This window comes from Lottia gigantea, assembly GCF_000327385.1.
Source record: "Lottia gigantea unplaced genomic scaffold LOTGIsca_25, whole genome shotgun sequence".
Lineage (NCBI taxonomy): Eukaryota > Metazoa > Mollusca > Gastropoda > Lottiidae > Lottia > Lottia gigantea.
Window position 1 is genome coordinate 68,389 of NW_008708752.1, and position 13,648 is coordinate 82,036.

The 13,648-nt window shown below is 34.0% G+C and overlaps 1 protein-coding gene across 1 annotated transcript in view; it reads right to left on the reverse strand.

Moving 5' to 3' along the window:
• Positions 1-3,271: 3,271 nt before the first annotated feature.
• Positions 3,272-13,648, reverse strand: part of LOTGIDRAFT_232000 (hypothetical protein) — an 11,291-nt gene continuing 914 nt past the window's right edge. Inside the window, exons 2-11 of the mRNA XM_009055551.1 lie at positions 10,569-10,636; positions 9,763-9,829; positions 9,173-9,264; positions 8,434-8,524; positions 7,846-7,985; positions 5,471-5,556; positions 4,933-5,027; positions 4,325-4,423; positions 3,906-4,007; positions 3,272-3,688 (exon numbers count right to left, since the gene is read on the reverse strand). Of these exons, the coding sequence (XP_009053799.1) occupies positions 3,636-3,688; positions 3,906-4,007; positions 4,325-4,423; positions 4,933-5,027; positions 5,471-5,556; positions 7,846-7,985; positions 8,434-8,524; positions 9,173-9,264; positions 9,763-9,829; positions 10,569-10,636 (893 nt within the window). The 3' untranslated portion in view covers positions 3,272-3,635. The remainder of the gene's footprint in view (positions 3,689-3,905; positions 4,008-4,324; positions 4,424-4,932; positions 5,028-5,470; positions 5,557-7,845; positions 7,986-8,433; positions 8,525-9,172; positions 9,265-9,762; positions 9,830-10,568; positions 10,637-13,648) is intronic.

Sequence of the window (13,648 nt, forward strand, 5' to 3'; positions counted from 1 at the left end):
TGTATACACAAAACGTTTGGTTGTAGCTTACAACAGAAATCAAAATCTTAGCAATTTCCTCTTTCACGGTAGACTTGAACCATTGAACAATGTCCATTCACCCTAGGAGCATAGATTTCTTAATATAAATGTATCATGTTCTATCAATAAATTAATCGATTCCTAAGTTAGATTTCAGGGAATACTTATTTCAGGACTGGTGCCATGGCTATATGCAGTATATTATATAACATACAGTGTATGTTTGTGTGTGTGTCTTTTTAACTAAAATCATACTAATGACTAACTAATTTTTACATAATTAATAGACTTATCTATTGCTCTGTGACCTAGGCCAGTGCTTTCATTGAGACTCGTCTCAATTTACCCTAACACCAATAACCAAAACTGTTGTGTGTATCTTGCAGATAGAGTTCTATTAATGGTACAGAAAAAATTCGAACAGACTAATGTATCAAAAATTCACTACTCTATATGAGTGTATGTTAAATTATTGTAACTGAAAATTGAAAAAAACAAATTGAAAAAAAAAAGTTATTTTTTTAAGTGTTAAAAGTTTACATAATCAGATTAATCTGTTTATGACCCAAACTACTTCACACATGCATGTCAAAAGTTCATATGGATAGCTTTCCTATCATATCATATAACCTGTTATAACACCTGTCAATCATTTTAATCCCCACAATCTACAGATTTTTATCACATTTTGTATAAACATTTAACACTTTAATGCCTATTTTCACAAATTCAATTTTGTATTAAATCAACCATGTTACATATCGTTGAAAAGAGAAAATTGAGTAGATCCGGAATATACAAACCGTATTGCTAGGAGTTAATTACATTGTAAGTTAGAACCCTCAGTCAAAAAAAAACCCAATATTTTTAAAACATATTTTAATGGATTATTGTCATATATCATTGACAAGATAATCAAAAGGGAATTACAAAATTGAAAAAAATAATTTTCTGTGTTTATTAGAAATGGTCATACAGCCGTCCAAGGTTGTCAAAAATGTTAATTTTTGAATGGCTATTAAACCAGAAGTTAATATTTTTCAACCAATATGAGTACACCTGTGGATAGCTGAGGTCAAGAACATCCTACAGTGAAATTTTCAAGGTCATCGAAGGTCAAGGTCACATGGTGTGGCCTTTTGAATTTTCAAAAAATTCAAACGAATATAAAAAAAAATTAAATTCGAAATTCAAAATTCCGTTCCAACAAAGGTTACAAGATTTTAACAGACACCAAAATCATAAAAATCGGATAAAAAATGGAAGACTAATTATTTTTTTGGGTCGTCTCTTGAAGAAAACAGGTAATAAAGACAGCTAATACTGTTAATGTTAAAACAGAGGTCCATGAGAAGGCATCCCTGGATGATGTTAGTTTATGAAGTGTGGTTCCAGATTGAATAAATAGAAAGGAAGGGGGTGCAACTCCTGTAATGAAAGTAGTATTTTACAGATTCTTAGGCTTTCTTTGGGTTGTATTTGAAGCTGAAAGACAACTTAAAAATGAAGCCATTGGTGCAAAAATGATGAATATTTGACTGTATTTGATAAAGTTAAAAAGGTCAACCACAGGTTTTTAAATTTTAAATAGATAAATTAATATATAGTCATCATATTACACCATACTAAATGGTACATGTATCGTACATGGCCCGCTTCCATTTGTCTTGTCACATGATAAACCAGCGTTTATGATGAGCATATTGTCTCAAAGAAATAAAGAATTGGATGAATTGTGATATCACGAAGACTCCAATACCTTACACAGGCAATTTGCAAAAAGTGTCAAGAACTGAGTTTGCAGGTATGTCTTATTAATACATATATAACCCTATCGTCATCTTCACTAACTATCAATGATAAAGTAGTTAAAAAGAATATATTTTTATATTTTTAGAATCTATACAGACAAAAAGACCCATAAGCAAATTTCATAAGAAGGTTAATGTCACTATCATTTTTACCTATAGAGAGCATATATCACCTGTGTTTTTAAAACTCAAGGACAAGGTGTTGAATAAAAAAATTTCTAAGGATTGTAATAATTATTATTAAGTAATAAAATACAATCTATTTATTTTACAACAAATTGTTGTATGAGTATTAAAAATAGTACCTTTCCATTGACGATTCTATACTAATTGAATAGTTTCCATACGGAACACTGCAGTTCTGACATGTATAAGCAAACTCAGCTCCACTAGCTACCCTAGTATTCAGATCAATTGGTGATATTCGTTTTCTATTTCTGACAGGTTGCAAAGTTTACATTTTCTATCTTTTCTTTCAATCTTTTTAAATCTTCCAGTTTCAATATTTAAATTATGTGCTAATAATCTTAATTTAGCAATATGTTGAATGTATCTGTACTTGATTGGTTTATTTAAATAAAATTGAAGATCGAAATTTGAGATAAGATGTTGATATATCAGTCCTTTTGGGGAAATACAAATATTTTCAAAACAAGATTGTTTAAAAACATCAAGTAAAGCTATTTTGACTTTTGGGACATTTTGACTTGGGGCCATTTTTACTATAACCCAACAAGAGTTACCCCCTTAGTTTGGGAGAAATTATTGTGTCGATTAGAAAATACTTCGACCTTGACAATGACCTAAATAAAGATAATTCAGTGGAGAAATGTAACTAATATTAACGAGATAATTATGTCATCTAATGCTTATGGGCGATGTGTCAGATTGTAAAATTAATTGTGCATAAGAGGTTATATATATTTTTATAAGAGGTTTCATGTATTTTGTCTTTTGCATTAGACGTATGAGGTGTTTGGTATTGCATCGTGTTACATTTGTGTTTTGAATTAGACATTTCTACACAGCAGTAGGTTTTTGCCACGTCCCCCCTGCCATACATTTTGTGTTGAAAAGGTGCGCAACGAAGTGATCTTTCATTTCATTTGCGGAAACCATAGCTTGGAACAAGCTTTAACCCTTATTTAGTGGTACCTTTGTCATTACATCAGTCATCATGGGCGATCCTTCAGTAATTCGTTGAACGAATACGAAAATTCAGACGTACTCTTACAAGTTTTACGCGGCGTGAAACCGCTACGCAAATCGCCAGATCAACCCCCCCCCCCCTTCCGCTATGCGCATTCGTTGCCTTGATGACACGCCCCCAACCTCGATTGGATGTTTGCCCTTCTCCAAGAAGTAAAGAACTGATGACGGGCATGTATTCAAGAAGAATTCAATTTTCTGGTTAAGAAAAGAATAAAACAGTTTTAGTTACATCCAAAAAATTATAAATTTCGATTTTACAGAATTGCAGATTACAGAATCTGGATTTTCGACAACTGCAACTAGCAACTGCTGGCATCTGCGAGAATTTTTTGCTAGACATCTAACGAGATGCTGTGCATCGCCAGGTAACCTGAACCCCAATCCCTTTTAAATCAGGTGCACGTGGGTGAAAATCGCCTCCAATATTATTCAGAAAGATTCGGCACTAAAACCCAGTTTTTTGTATTTAAAAGAATACAATTTTGATATGATCATCAGAAGCAAAGTAACGTGAAAAGGTATCCATAAACACACGTAGAAAAGCTACTTAAAAAAAACAAAATATAAATATCAGTAGGATGACTGGGGCTGTTATATACCATCGCAGTTTGGTTCTTCCTTCTCTACGTTTCTATAATCAGCAGCTGGAAATGGAAATATGTCAGAGTTATAGTAATTCGAACATATGGAAAGGTGATGTGTTTATTATCTACACGTAAAATGTATTTGGTTGTTTTCAATAGCGAAGTATCGTGTGCACTTAGAAATATGAATAATATTCTATTGATTGCTACCAAACAGGTCGTGGAACGAAAAATCCAAATTCACGAAAATCAAGTAAAAAAAGATTGTATGACGTACCTGGACACATTTTGCATTTGATAGGACAATACATAAATATACTATCACAATCATCACCGATTACATCACAAAAACTGTCATCATTTGCTACATTACAATCAACTGAAACGATACAGTTAAAGAGGTAAAGCCGTTTCTTTAATTGGATAATCTCAATTTCTAGCATACGTAACATGTTCCGTCACTTTCAGTCCATTATATACATTGGCAAATAATACAATAATTGTAAATTTAAACGATTTTATGAAAACGCCGGAAATACTACACCGGATAGATATAAACAATGGAACGATTTTGGTAATTAACGGAAATTTCAGATTTAAAGTCTATAATGTTAAATGGATAGCAGAAATTGAGTATTGATCATCGAAAGCCTTGTGTGTGAAGAAGGAATAATGTACGTTAAAAAAGAAACCTACGTTTGCAGCTGTTCGTAATAAAGGCTAGTTGGTTTATACAGTCACATTTACACTCTGAAACAGACATTTTGGTTCCGTGCCAGCATGTATTGTCACAAACTGAAATAACAATAATAATAATAATAATAATAATACAACATGTAAAGTGTTACACACTTCCATGACAGCAATAAATATCAGGTTATCTTTATTTATATAAATAAATCTTTATTTATATAAATAAAAAATAACAATCAAGGGCAATAACTCAAACAACATTATCTCAAAGATGAGCTTATTCAAGAACACATATTTATCACTGAAATCACTTTAAAAACCTCCCCTATTATATTTAATATCTTTCATCTGAAATAAGCTGCGGTTTTTTAAATAAAAAAAAAATAAAAATTTCATAGTATTTCACCAAAAACAAAACGTCTTTATCAATAAATAACTAGATCGAACGATGAAATGATTTTTTTTAAGAAAAATTTCTCACAAATAAGGTTACAATACAGCCATACTTTTTTGTGGTTACAAGGGTTAGAAAAAAGAAAAATAACGTTTTGGGGATGTGAGGGTCATAGGATTGCAAACAGCCAAATTGGAAATCACACTAACTAACTTACCACATAATTTGCCATTTGGATCACAATTATTGGGACAATCTGCGCATGGTTCTCCTAGTTTATAAGGTTTGTTAGTTTTACCTCTTTCATTACCACTACAATATAAATACATGTATATAAAAACATACAGGGCCTAACGCTTATATTTTGACAGCCATTTTCATAAAACCTCTGGACACCAAAAATTTCATTTTAAAAAATGATTGTAAAGAGGTTTTCTATTCCTTATGATGCAATCGTTTATATATGCTTAACCCATCTAATACAGCTGAATCTAAGCCATCCGCATGACTTTCCAAAATAAAAATCGGATGTATTTTATGGTCAATCTACAGCTTAATAACAGTAAAAGCGCAATCAACATTCTCTCGGGAAATAACTACCGATGACGTCATATGTGGCGTTTTTTTTTTATTTAATTCTGGGAAACTTTATCTAAGATTATCATTCTGAAAAGATATAGATAGCCAATATTGAGCTATATATCAATTGTAAAAGCTAATAATAAAACGGTTATATTCCTCTAAAAACAACTTACGCAGGAGCATAATTACAAACATGATAATTGGTTGTTCCGCATTTAGCATAGCCACATCCGACCAAATTACTCTCCCACCAGTTTATCTGCAAAAACAACAATTTATCTGAATATATTGAAAGCAAATTTTCTACTTCGGTACACTATGTATTTTGTATGATGCTATTGAAACTTACAATATAATTAAGAACGACATTTTGCAGGGTTCTAACAGTTTGTCCAATCAAACACCCTGATCGGTAAAGTTTTGTCCAAATAGAAAAATTGGGCAAGACGGCTTGGTGAAGAACGGTGGCTCGAAGAAAAAGACGAGACAGTAGTAATTTTCGAGCAATTTGAACGGAATAATATCTTTCATCCACTGCAACTATTTTTTGACTTAATCCAATTGTGATGCTCAACCGTCAAGACTATGACGCAGGCATTTTATACCAATAATATCAGTAACCCATAAAAACTGATTACATTTTGTAGATTTACTCTCGAAAGCTATGGTCTTGTGCATTGTATATTTTTGATATTCTCAAAACTAGTTATCTCAAACAGAAACAATATGACTATCTGTCTGCCAAACCTTATTGTCGCGAGAGACATTTGTACACTTTGCCTAAAATCCATAAGAATCAAGGGCTGGTTTATCTCGAATAAAATCCCTAAAGGCCGCCCGATTATATCTGACTGTGCTAGTGAGTCGCATGCAGTGTCAGAATACATTGATCATTTCTTACTACCTCTAGCATGTCAACCTTAAAGACACAACCGATTTTGTCAATAAAATAAAAAATCTTCGAGTTCCCTCTAATGCTATTTTAATTTCTATCGACGTTTCTTCTATGTATACCAATATCATAACACTACTGGTTTAACGGCAAACGTAAAGCTTTAAATAGAAACTCAGATCCAAACAGACCCGAATGGAATTCTACAGCCTCAGAGATTTGTCTTAGTCGAAACGATTTCACATTTAATGGTAAAACACATTTACAAACTTCAGGGACAGCTATGGGCAAACGATTCGCCCCTTCGTACGCAAACCCTTTCATGGCAGAGTGGGAACGTGGGGTGTTGCCCCTCTGTCCATTTGACCCACTTTTTTACGGACGCTTTTTGGATGACATTTTTATGGTTTGGACTTATTCTATCGAACAGTTTTAGGAATTCTTTTAAATTCTCGACAACCACCATCCTTCTATCAAACTTACCGCAAACGTGAGTGACAAAAGCATAGACTTTCTCGATACCACTTGCTTTAAGGGACATTCCATAGCAGAAACAAATAAACTGGATATTAAAGTGTATTTCAAAGAAACTGATACTCATCAACTCTTGCACAAGAGCTCCTTTCAACCAAAACATACCTTTTCTGGTATAATTAAGTCACAAGTTTTACAATTTCAACGAATTTGCACAAGATCTTCTGATTTCAACCAAGTCTGTACGATTGTTTTCTCAAAACTGTAAGAGCGTGGGTACTCTAAACGATTTTTACGAAACATAAAAAATTCCACCTTAGCACTGCAGATAGCAGCTAAAAACAGGCTTTATGCCGAAGCACCCCCAGGTTTAAGAAGTGCTCCATGTTTGTCCAGTAGATGCAAAACATGTCCCTTTATATCAGAAACTCATTATTTTTGTAAGCAACTCTACGAATAAAAGGTACCCGATCCAGGAACATCTAACATATTTAATTTCATGCAAGAAATGTCCCAAACAATATGTAGGAGACACTAAGAATAATTTACGAACTCGTTTTAATGCTCATAGGTCAGACATCAAATTAAAGAAAGACAAGCCTGTTTCTAATCATTTCAACCTCGACGACCATTCAATAGACGATCTCACCCTAATCCCAATTGAGCGTATAGAAATTGACTTGCCCGAAGATGAAACTACCAAATTCCGTCAATCTAGGGAAGCCCATTGGATTGAGACATTGAATACAGCAAGACCTATAGGACTAAATATTCACCATAATGTATGCATAGCACCCTTTGTTGTCCCGTTCAATACAGCCAGCAATCGAGCAAGCAAGATAGTTCATGCCCATTATAAGAGCCTTCGAGAGAAATTCCCCTGTGTCTATAAGCTGAAAATGATAGTTGCATATTCAAAAAATAAGAACTTAAATGATAATATTGTTCATAGTAAACTAAAAACAATCAGTACATTACAGATACTATACTTCTCGCCCACTGGGCGAGTTATTTTTTCTAATTTCAGATCAGAATCAGAACAGAAGAAAACCCAATATCAAGACCCTTAATCCCAATTTCTAATTAAGTGTCTGCTCCACCCTAGGCCTGTACATTTGGGAGAATCAAACTCTCCCTTCCCCGAAACCTAACCCAGTGTTAAGGATGACGTGAATTTCTTACCTGTCTATTATGTGCAATTGTCAGTAAAATGGTTTCCATTGAACCGTATGTAAAATATTCTTTTTCACCAAGCCACAGATTTATAGCAGCCTCGAAACTTACTTCATCAGTCGCTATATTCTGACCAACGGCGTATCGTCCTCAAATATAAATGATTTTTATCCATTCAGATTGACAGGCGTTTCGCATCATCGATTGGTGTTCCTACAGAAAAGGGAGGCTGGAGGGGCAAGTTTCAAATTGAATTAAATTCTAAAATTATTGTAGCTATGAGCCCCCTTTGACATCTCGATCCCTCTACCTAATGATTCAGAGAAATGTCACTGGAGTCATCCCATCGGATCGCGGATTAATGAATTCTCTAAAACTAGTAAGTTTAAGTGAATAGTCAGATTGCTTAGACCAGATAAAATGGGGCAACTGGCAGTAATTGAAATTTCCCGTCATTGATGTACTCCGTTTCGACTTAATCCAATGATTGATCAGATTTTCCCTGATGCCGGCAGTTGTTTACCATTGTTGAAAATATTTGTGTGTTTTTTCCACAGATGGTAGACAATAAGAGTTTAAAAAAAAGACAGTGATTACCAGGAATATTTCTGGCATCCCGAGAATCATGGTGAAAATCACAGTTTTCAGCCCATTTCTGTGCTATATTGGCAATTTCATTATTCCATTTCTAAAAATTGAACAGATCTTTTCAACAAAATCTGATCAGTAAATATAGACCTATAGATCTATTCCAAAACAATGTTCAACGGCTATTGAACCCTCATCTTCACAATGTTCAGCTATTACGAACCCACCTTGCACCTTGACCGCAATAGTCACATTTCTTGTGTCACGGAATGCAGCGGTTTGGTCGTACACTAGCGAATACAGCTAATCAGAGCCCTCGACAGAATAACTGTAAACAATATGCAATATTGTTTACAAACTTACAATTCAATCAAATGGCTACATTTACAAACGTTTGTGACACTAGAAAGGTAGTTATCAGTCAAGGTTTAAGACGAATTCGTAATTTCATGACATTGTGAAGATAACGTCATAGAATGCAGCAATTTGATTGGATTGTACACTAGCGTATACAGCTAATCAGAGTCCTCACAGACTTTCTGTCGAAGCCTCTGATTAGCTGTATTAACTTGCGCACAATACAATCAAATGCATTTGCAAACAAAAGAAGGGTGACTTTTGCAGTCAAGGTTTAAGACGAAGTTCGCAATGTCTTGTAATTTCTTCAAAACAAAGTAGACTTTAACATAACATGCACGTATTGAAATCTTTCTCAAACGAAGTCGAAGATAATTGTCTTTCCTCTTACCATTTTTAACATGTTGCTAGCAGTAGGTTTTACTTTGGCTCTTAAATTGTTGTGTAAGTTAACAATCATTGTCTTGTCGGCCTCCGTTACACCTAAACATAAATTGATATAATCAAATTCTATATCTTCTATACAGAAGATTGGGGTTGTTTCTAGATTTCCAAATCTCTGATGTAGATCAGAGCAGCTGATATTAGAAAATGATATGGTCGTTCAGAAGTCCTTATGCTTATAGGCTGTGCTATATATAGCAAAATTTTCCTGATTGCATACTGCATGGTGTTGTTCATTTAAGGTAAACAAACCATCAAATCAGAATCACAGAAGTAGGACGTTAATTTCAGCTTGTTTAAGCCTGGTTCACTCAGTTTAGCCAGGGCTTCTGTCTCTATAGACTTTTACAAAAGAACTAAACCTACAGCTCGGACAGAATTTTTCCCCTTTATATGCGGTGTCTTCTGTATAATTGGACATTTGTTTTGGTTTCAGTTTTTGTCAAAGCATAAAAGCAGAAATTTGTTTTTCCGCGATAAAGATACAAACCCTAGGCTGAAGAACATAATATTTGGAATCCATCATCAAGTGCTCACCTGATTCTGTAACTTGGTCTGATTTCTTTAAACATACTGTATGGTTATCAACTAAATCATAATTAGACTAAAAAAGGAAATTTAAAGGAAAAGCAAGTTTACATCGTCAGATTAAATAAAATAGAATAGTATCAATCTTAGCCCAAGTTATTAAAAAAAAGATTCTTTCTATTATTAAAGGGGTAGATGCGCCATTTTCATTTTTTTTTTTTTGACCAATCGTAACTTAGTCTCAGAAACAGGAATAATTTAATAATATTCACAGCTCATCGTCGAAATATGAGCCTTCAAGTCTTGTGTGTCTAGATTTATCCGCGTTTGAAAGTTAAAAAGACGACACTGTTATTTGACTTTGCCTTGAATTGGTATTTGATCTTGCCATGTCATATGTGACACTTATCTGACACTTATATTTATCCTTGCCTTGTGGTATTTGACCTTGCCTTGTCATATTTGACACTGATATTTTACCATGTCATGTTATATTTGACACTGATATTTTACCATGTCATGTTATATTTGACACTGATATTTTACCATGTCATGTTATATTTGACACTGATATTTTACCATGTCATGTTATATTTGACACTAATATTTTGCCTCGCCTTGACATGATATATTTGACACTGATATTCTATCTTGCCTTGCCATGTTTGACAATGATATTGGGCGTGGCTTTGCCATGATTAACAGTATTCTTAAACAGAAGTTCATTAATACACAGTTTTATTATTGTAGACAATAATTCTTTGTGTGTTTCTTTATTTGGGAATGTCTAAAAGCAATATATAAATTATACTTACTGCTCTTTTCTGTCTCAGTAGACTCCCAAAGTTTTTATTTCCATCCAATTGCACTGCACCGAAAATACCTGAAATGTAAAAGAATTCAGTTCCATTCAATCATTGTAACCGGGGCTGCAACTCATACGATCTTCAGTGTACAGTCTGAAGTCTGAAGAAGGGTGCTATCTGATGTGAGATGTAAGATAGATGTTATCTGATATGAGATGTGAAAAGGACGTATCTGATCTGAGATGGGGAGAGGACGTTATCTTATCTGAGATTGAAGTTAGATGTTATCTGATATGAGGTGTGAAGAGGACGTATCTGATCTGAGATGGGAAGAGGATGTTATCTGATCTGAGATGGAAGAAGGATGTTATCTGATCTGAGATGTAAGGACAATGTTGTCTTATCAAGATGAGTGGAGGATGTTATATAATCTTATATGGAAGACGGGTGTTATCTGAAAAGGGAAGAGAATGATATCTGATCTGAGATGTAAGAAGGATGTTATTTTATCTGAGATGTAAGAAGGATGTTATCTTATCTGAGATGTAAGATAGATGTTATCAGATCTGAGAAGGAAGTAGGATGTTATCTGATCTGGGATGGGAAGAGGATGTTATCTGATCTGAGATGTAAGATGGATGTTATCTGATATGAGATGGAAGGACAATTTTGTCTTATATAAGATGGAAGGATAATGTTATCCGAGCTAAAATGAGTGGAGGATGTTATATAAATTGCATTCCATTATTTTTTGTTGTCAGACCGCTAGAATTAAGCTATCGATCAGCGTCTATGCAGAAACAAAAACATATTTTTTTTATAATGCAAAAACTAATTGATAGTTGTCATTGGGAATAAAATATGGCCAAAATCAATGGTAAATAATACATCATACGCAATAAACCCATGGATTATTTCATTTTTTCAGACTGTCACTGATTTGAGGACATACAACCTGTAATTCAATGGCGTCTCTAGGAGGCATTAGGTGACGGAGGGAGGTGGGTGGGGCATTTTTTCACTACGCAAAATGATAAAAAAAATTGAAAGTAGGGGGAGGGGGCATAGCCAGTCCAGCCGCCTGCGCCCCCCGTAAAACGCCAGTACTGAATTAATGTTGTACTGCTGGAATCACAGGGATTAACCTTTATTTTCGTGCACAAAATCGATGAGAATTTTAAAACTATAAAGTAATCCATAGACTAATCTGCAAACTAATCGGTAAACATTAAGCAATTTTGATGGCTTACATTAAATGCTCAAAAGATGTGTATTTCTGACTCAAGGTAGTTCGTTCAATTCTGTAAAGGTCATGGTTTGCTATTTGAGGGAGTTGATTTGATTTTTAATATATGTAAATAGTCTTCAGAAGTACTAGAACTGCACAAAAATCAGATAATCCATTCAAACAGGCGACCTCAAACTAGATATATTACTTTATTTTTCTATATGTGGCAGACGAGAAAAGACGAGTCGTCATTTTAACTTTCAAACGCGGATAAATATGGACACACATAGATATGAAGGCTCAAATTTCGAAGGTGGTCTGTGAACACTTTTACTGAATAGATTAGCTGAACAAATTCCCATTTAAGAAACTAAGGTACGATTGGTCCAACGGGTGATGAACCGTTAACATCTAAAAGAACGAAAATTGGTCAACATATGCCAAAACTAAATGTGTCTTAATTATTACCAGCTCTTTCAATAGTCTTCAACATTAACTCACTTATGTCTAGATTTGAAACTGAGGAGGTCCGTTTCGAAAAACACTTCGATCTTGATTAGTATCATAAAAGTCTAATGTGTTTTTGTCGCATATATAGAATAAAGCTAAAAGTTATGAAAGTTGGCAAATTCATATCATGTTATTCACAAATTGATTTCAGAAGCAAATTGCCTAGCTATTCTCTGGAACATGGTTATATTCGACTGAACTACGATGCTCTGCTATAGACAAACAGCATATGTTTTATTTGACGTGACACTTGCCTTGTTTGTGACAGGAATTTATACATCAAAAGATGATATCTGCCTATTTTAAGTAAATCAAAAGAATCTATTTTTTATTTGAACACAACAAGCTTCAATGGTTTTCTATATATCGATAATCATTTATAACATATTTATGACGTAACATTTAAGGTTTTCTACTACATGTAGTTGTTTGTGTATCGGAACATTTACAGCTTCTATTTGACCATTCCGACCTACTGTCTGACGCCAGTGATTCCTATATTCCACCAAAACAGATTATGACGCCATGGCCATTTAAAAGGATACTACCTCTTAGAATTTAAAGAATCAAATTTGGTCAACAACTGTATTTTTTCATCAGTTGGACTTACCAGGTACCATGACTAAAGAATAGAATCTCTATATAAGACGATATATCTATTAAACTAAATTATTATTGAAACACGCTTCTATTATCTAAGTATTTAAATTATTCTTAAAAGTTAAGAACCACAAACGTTGTTGTTTTTTATGTCCTACTCTTCTGCAACTAATTGGGCTAATAAAGATGGACAAAGTCATGATGTGTGCAATTGGGGAATTTTGTAGGAACAGCGGTATTACCCTACTCTTTTTTGATTTCCAACTGTCGAAAATGAACCGCCGCTTGCCAGATTAGAAAATGGACAGCTCGGGTGGCCCCTGTCACTGAAGTCCTCGCTAAACCACTGCACACGGTTTATTTTCACATCCGACCTGTATCACTGACATTAAGAAACTGGGTTGAAAATTCCAAAGGTATTATCGACCTGGACCTTCGGGTTAGCGAGCAAGCGTCTAGCTCACTCAACCACCGTGGTTCCAATCGGAACGATGCATACAGAAATTTTCAGATACTCAGAAAGACAGAATTATAATTGATTTGAATATGGAAATCTTTGACATAAATTAATCTTATTTATTTTAACAGTGAAAAACCTTATTACTATCGTTATAACACATACTGTATACATATCTCTCTCTATTGCCTTTCTAGGAAACATATTACATATTGTATAAGTTTATTCCTATATAGCTTAATACTTTATGACGTCACTAATCCTAAGTTCTGAGGTGTAACATAGCTATCGTTG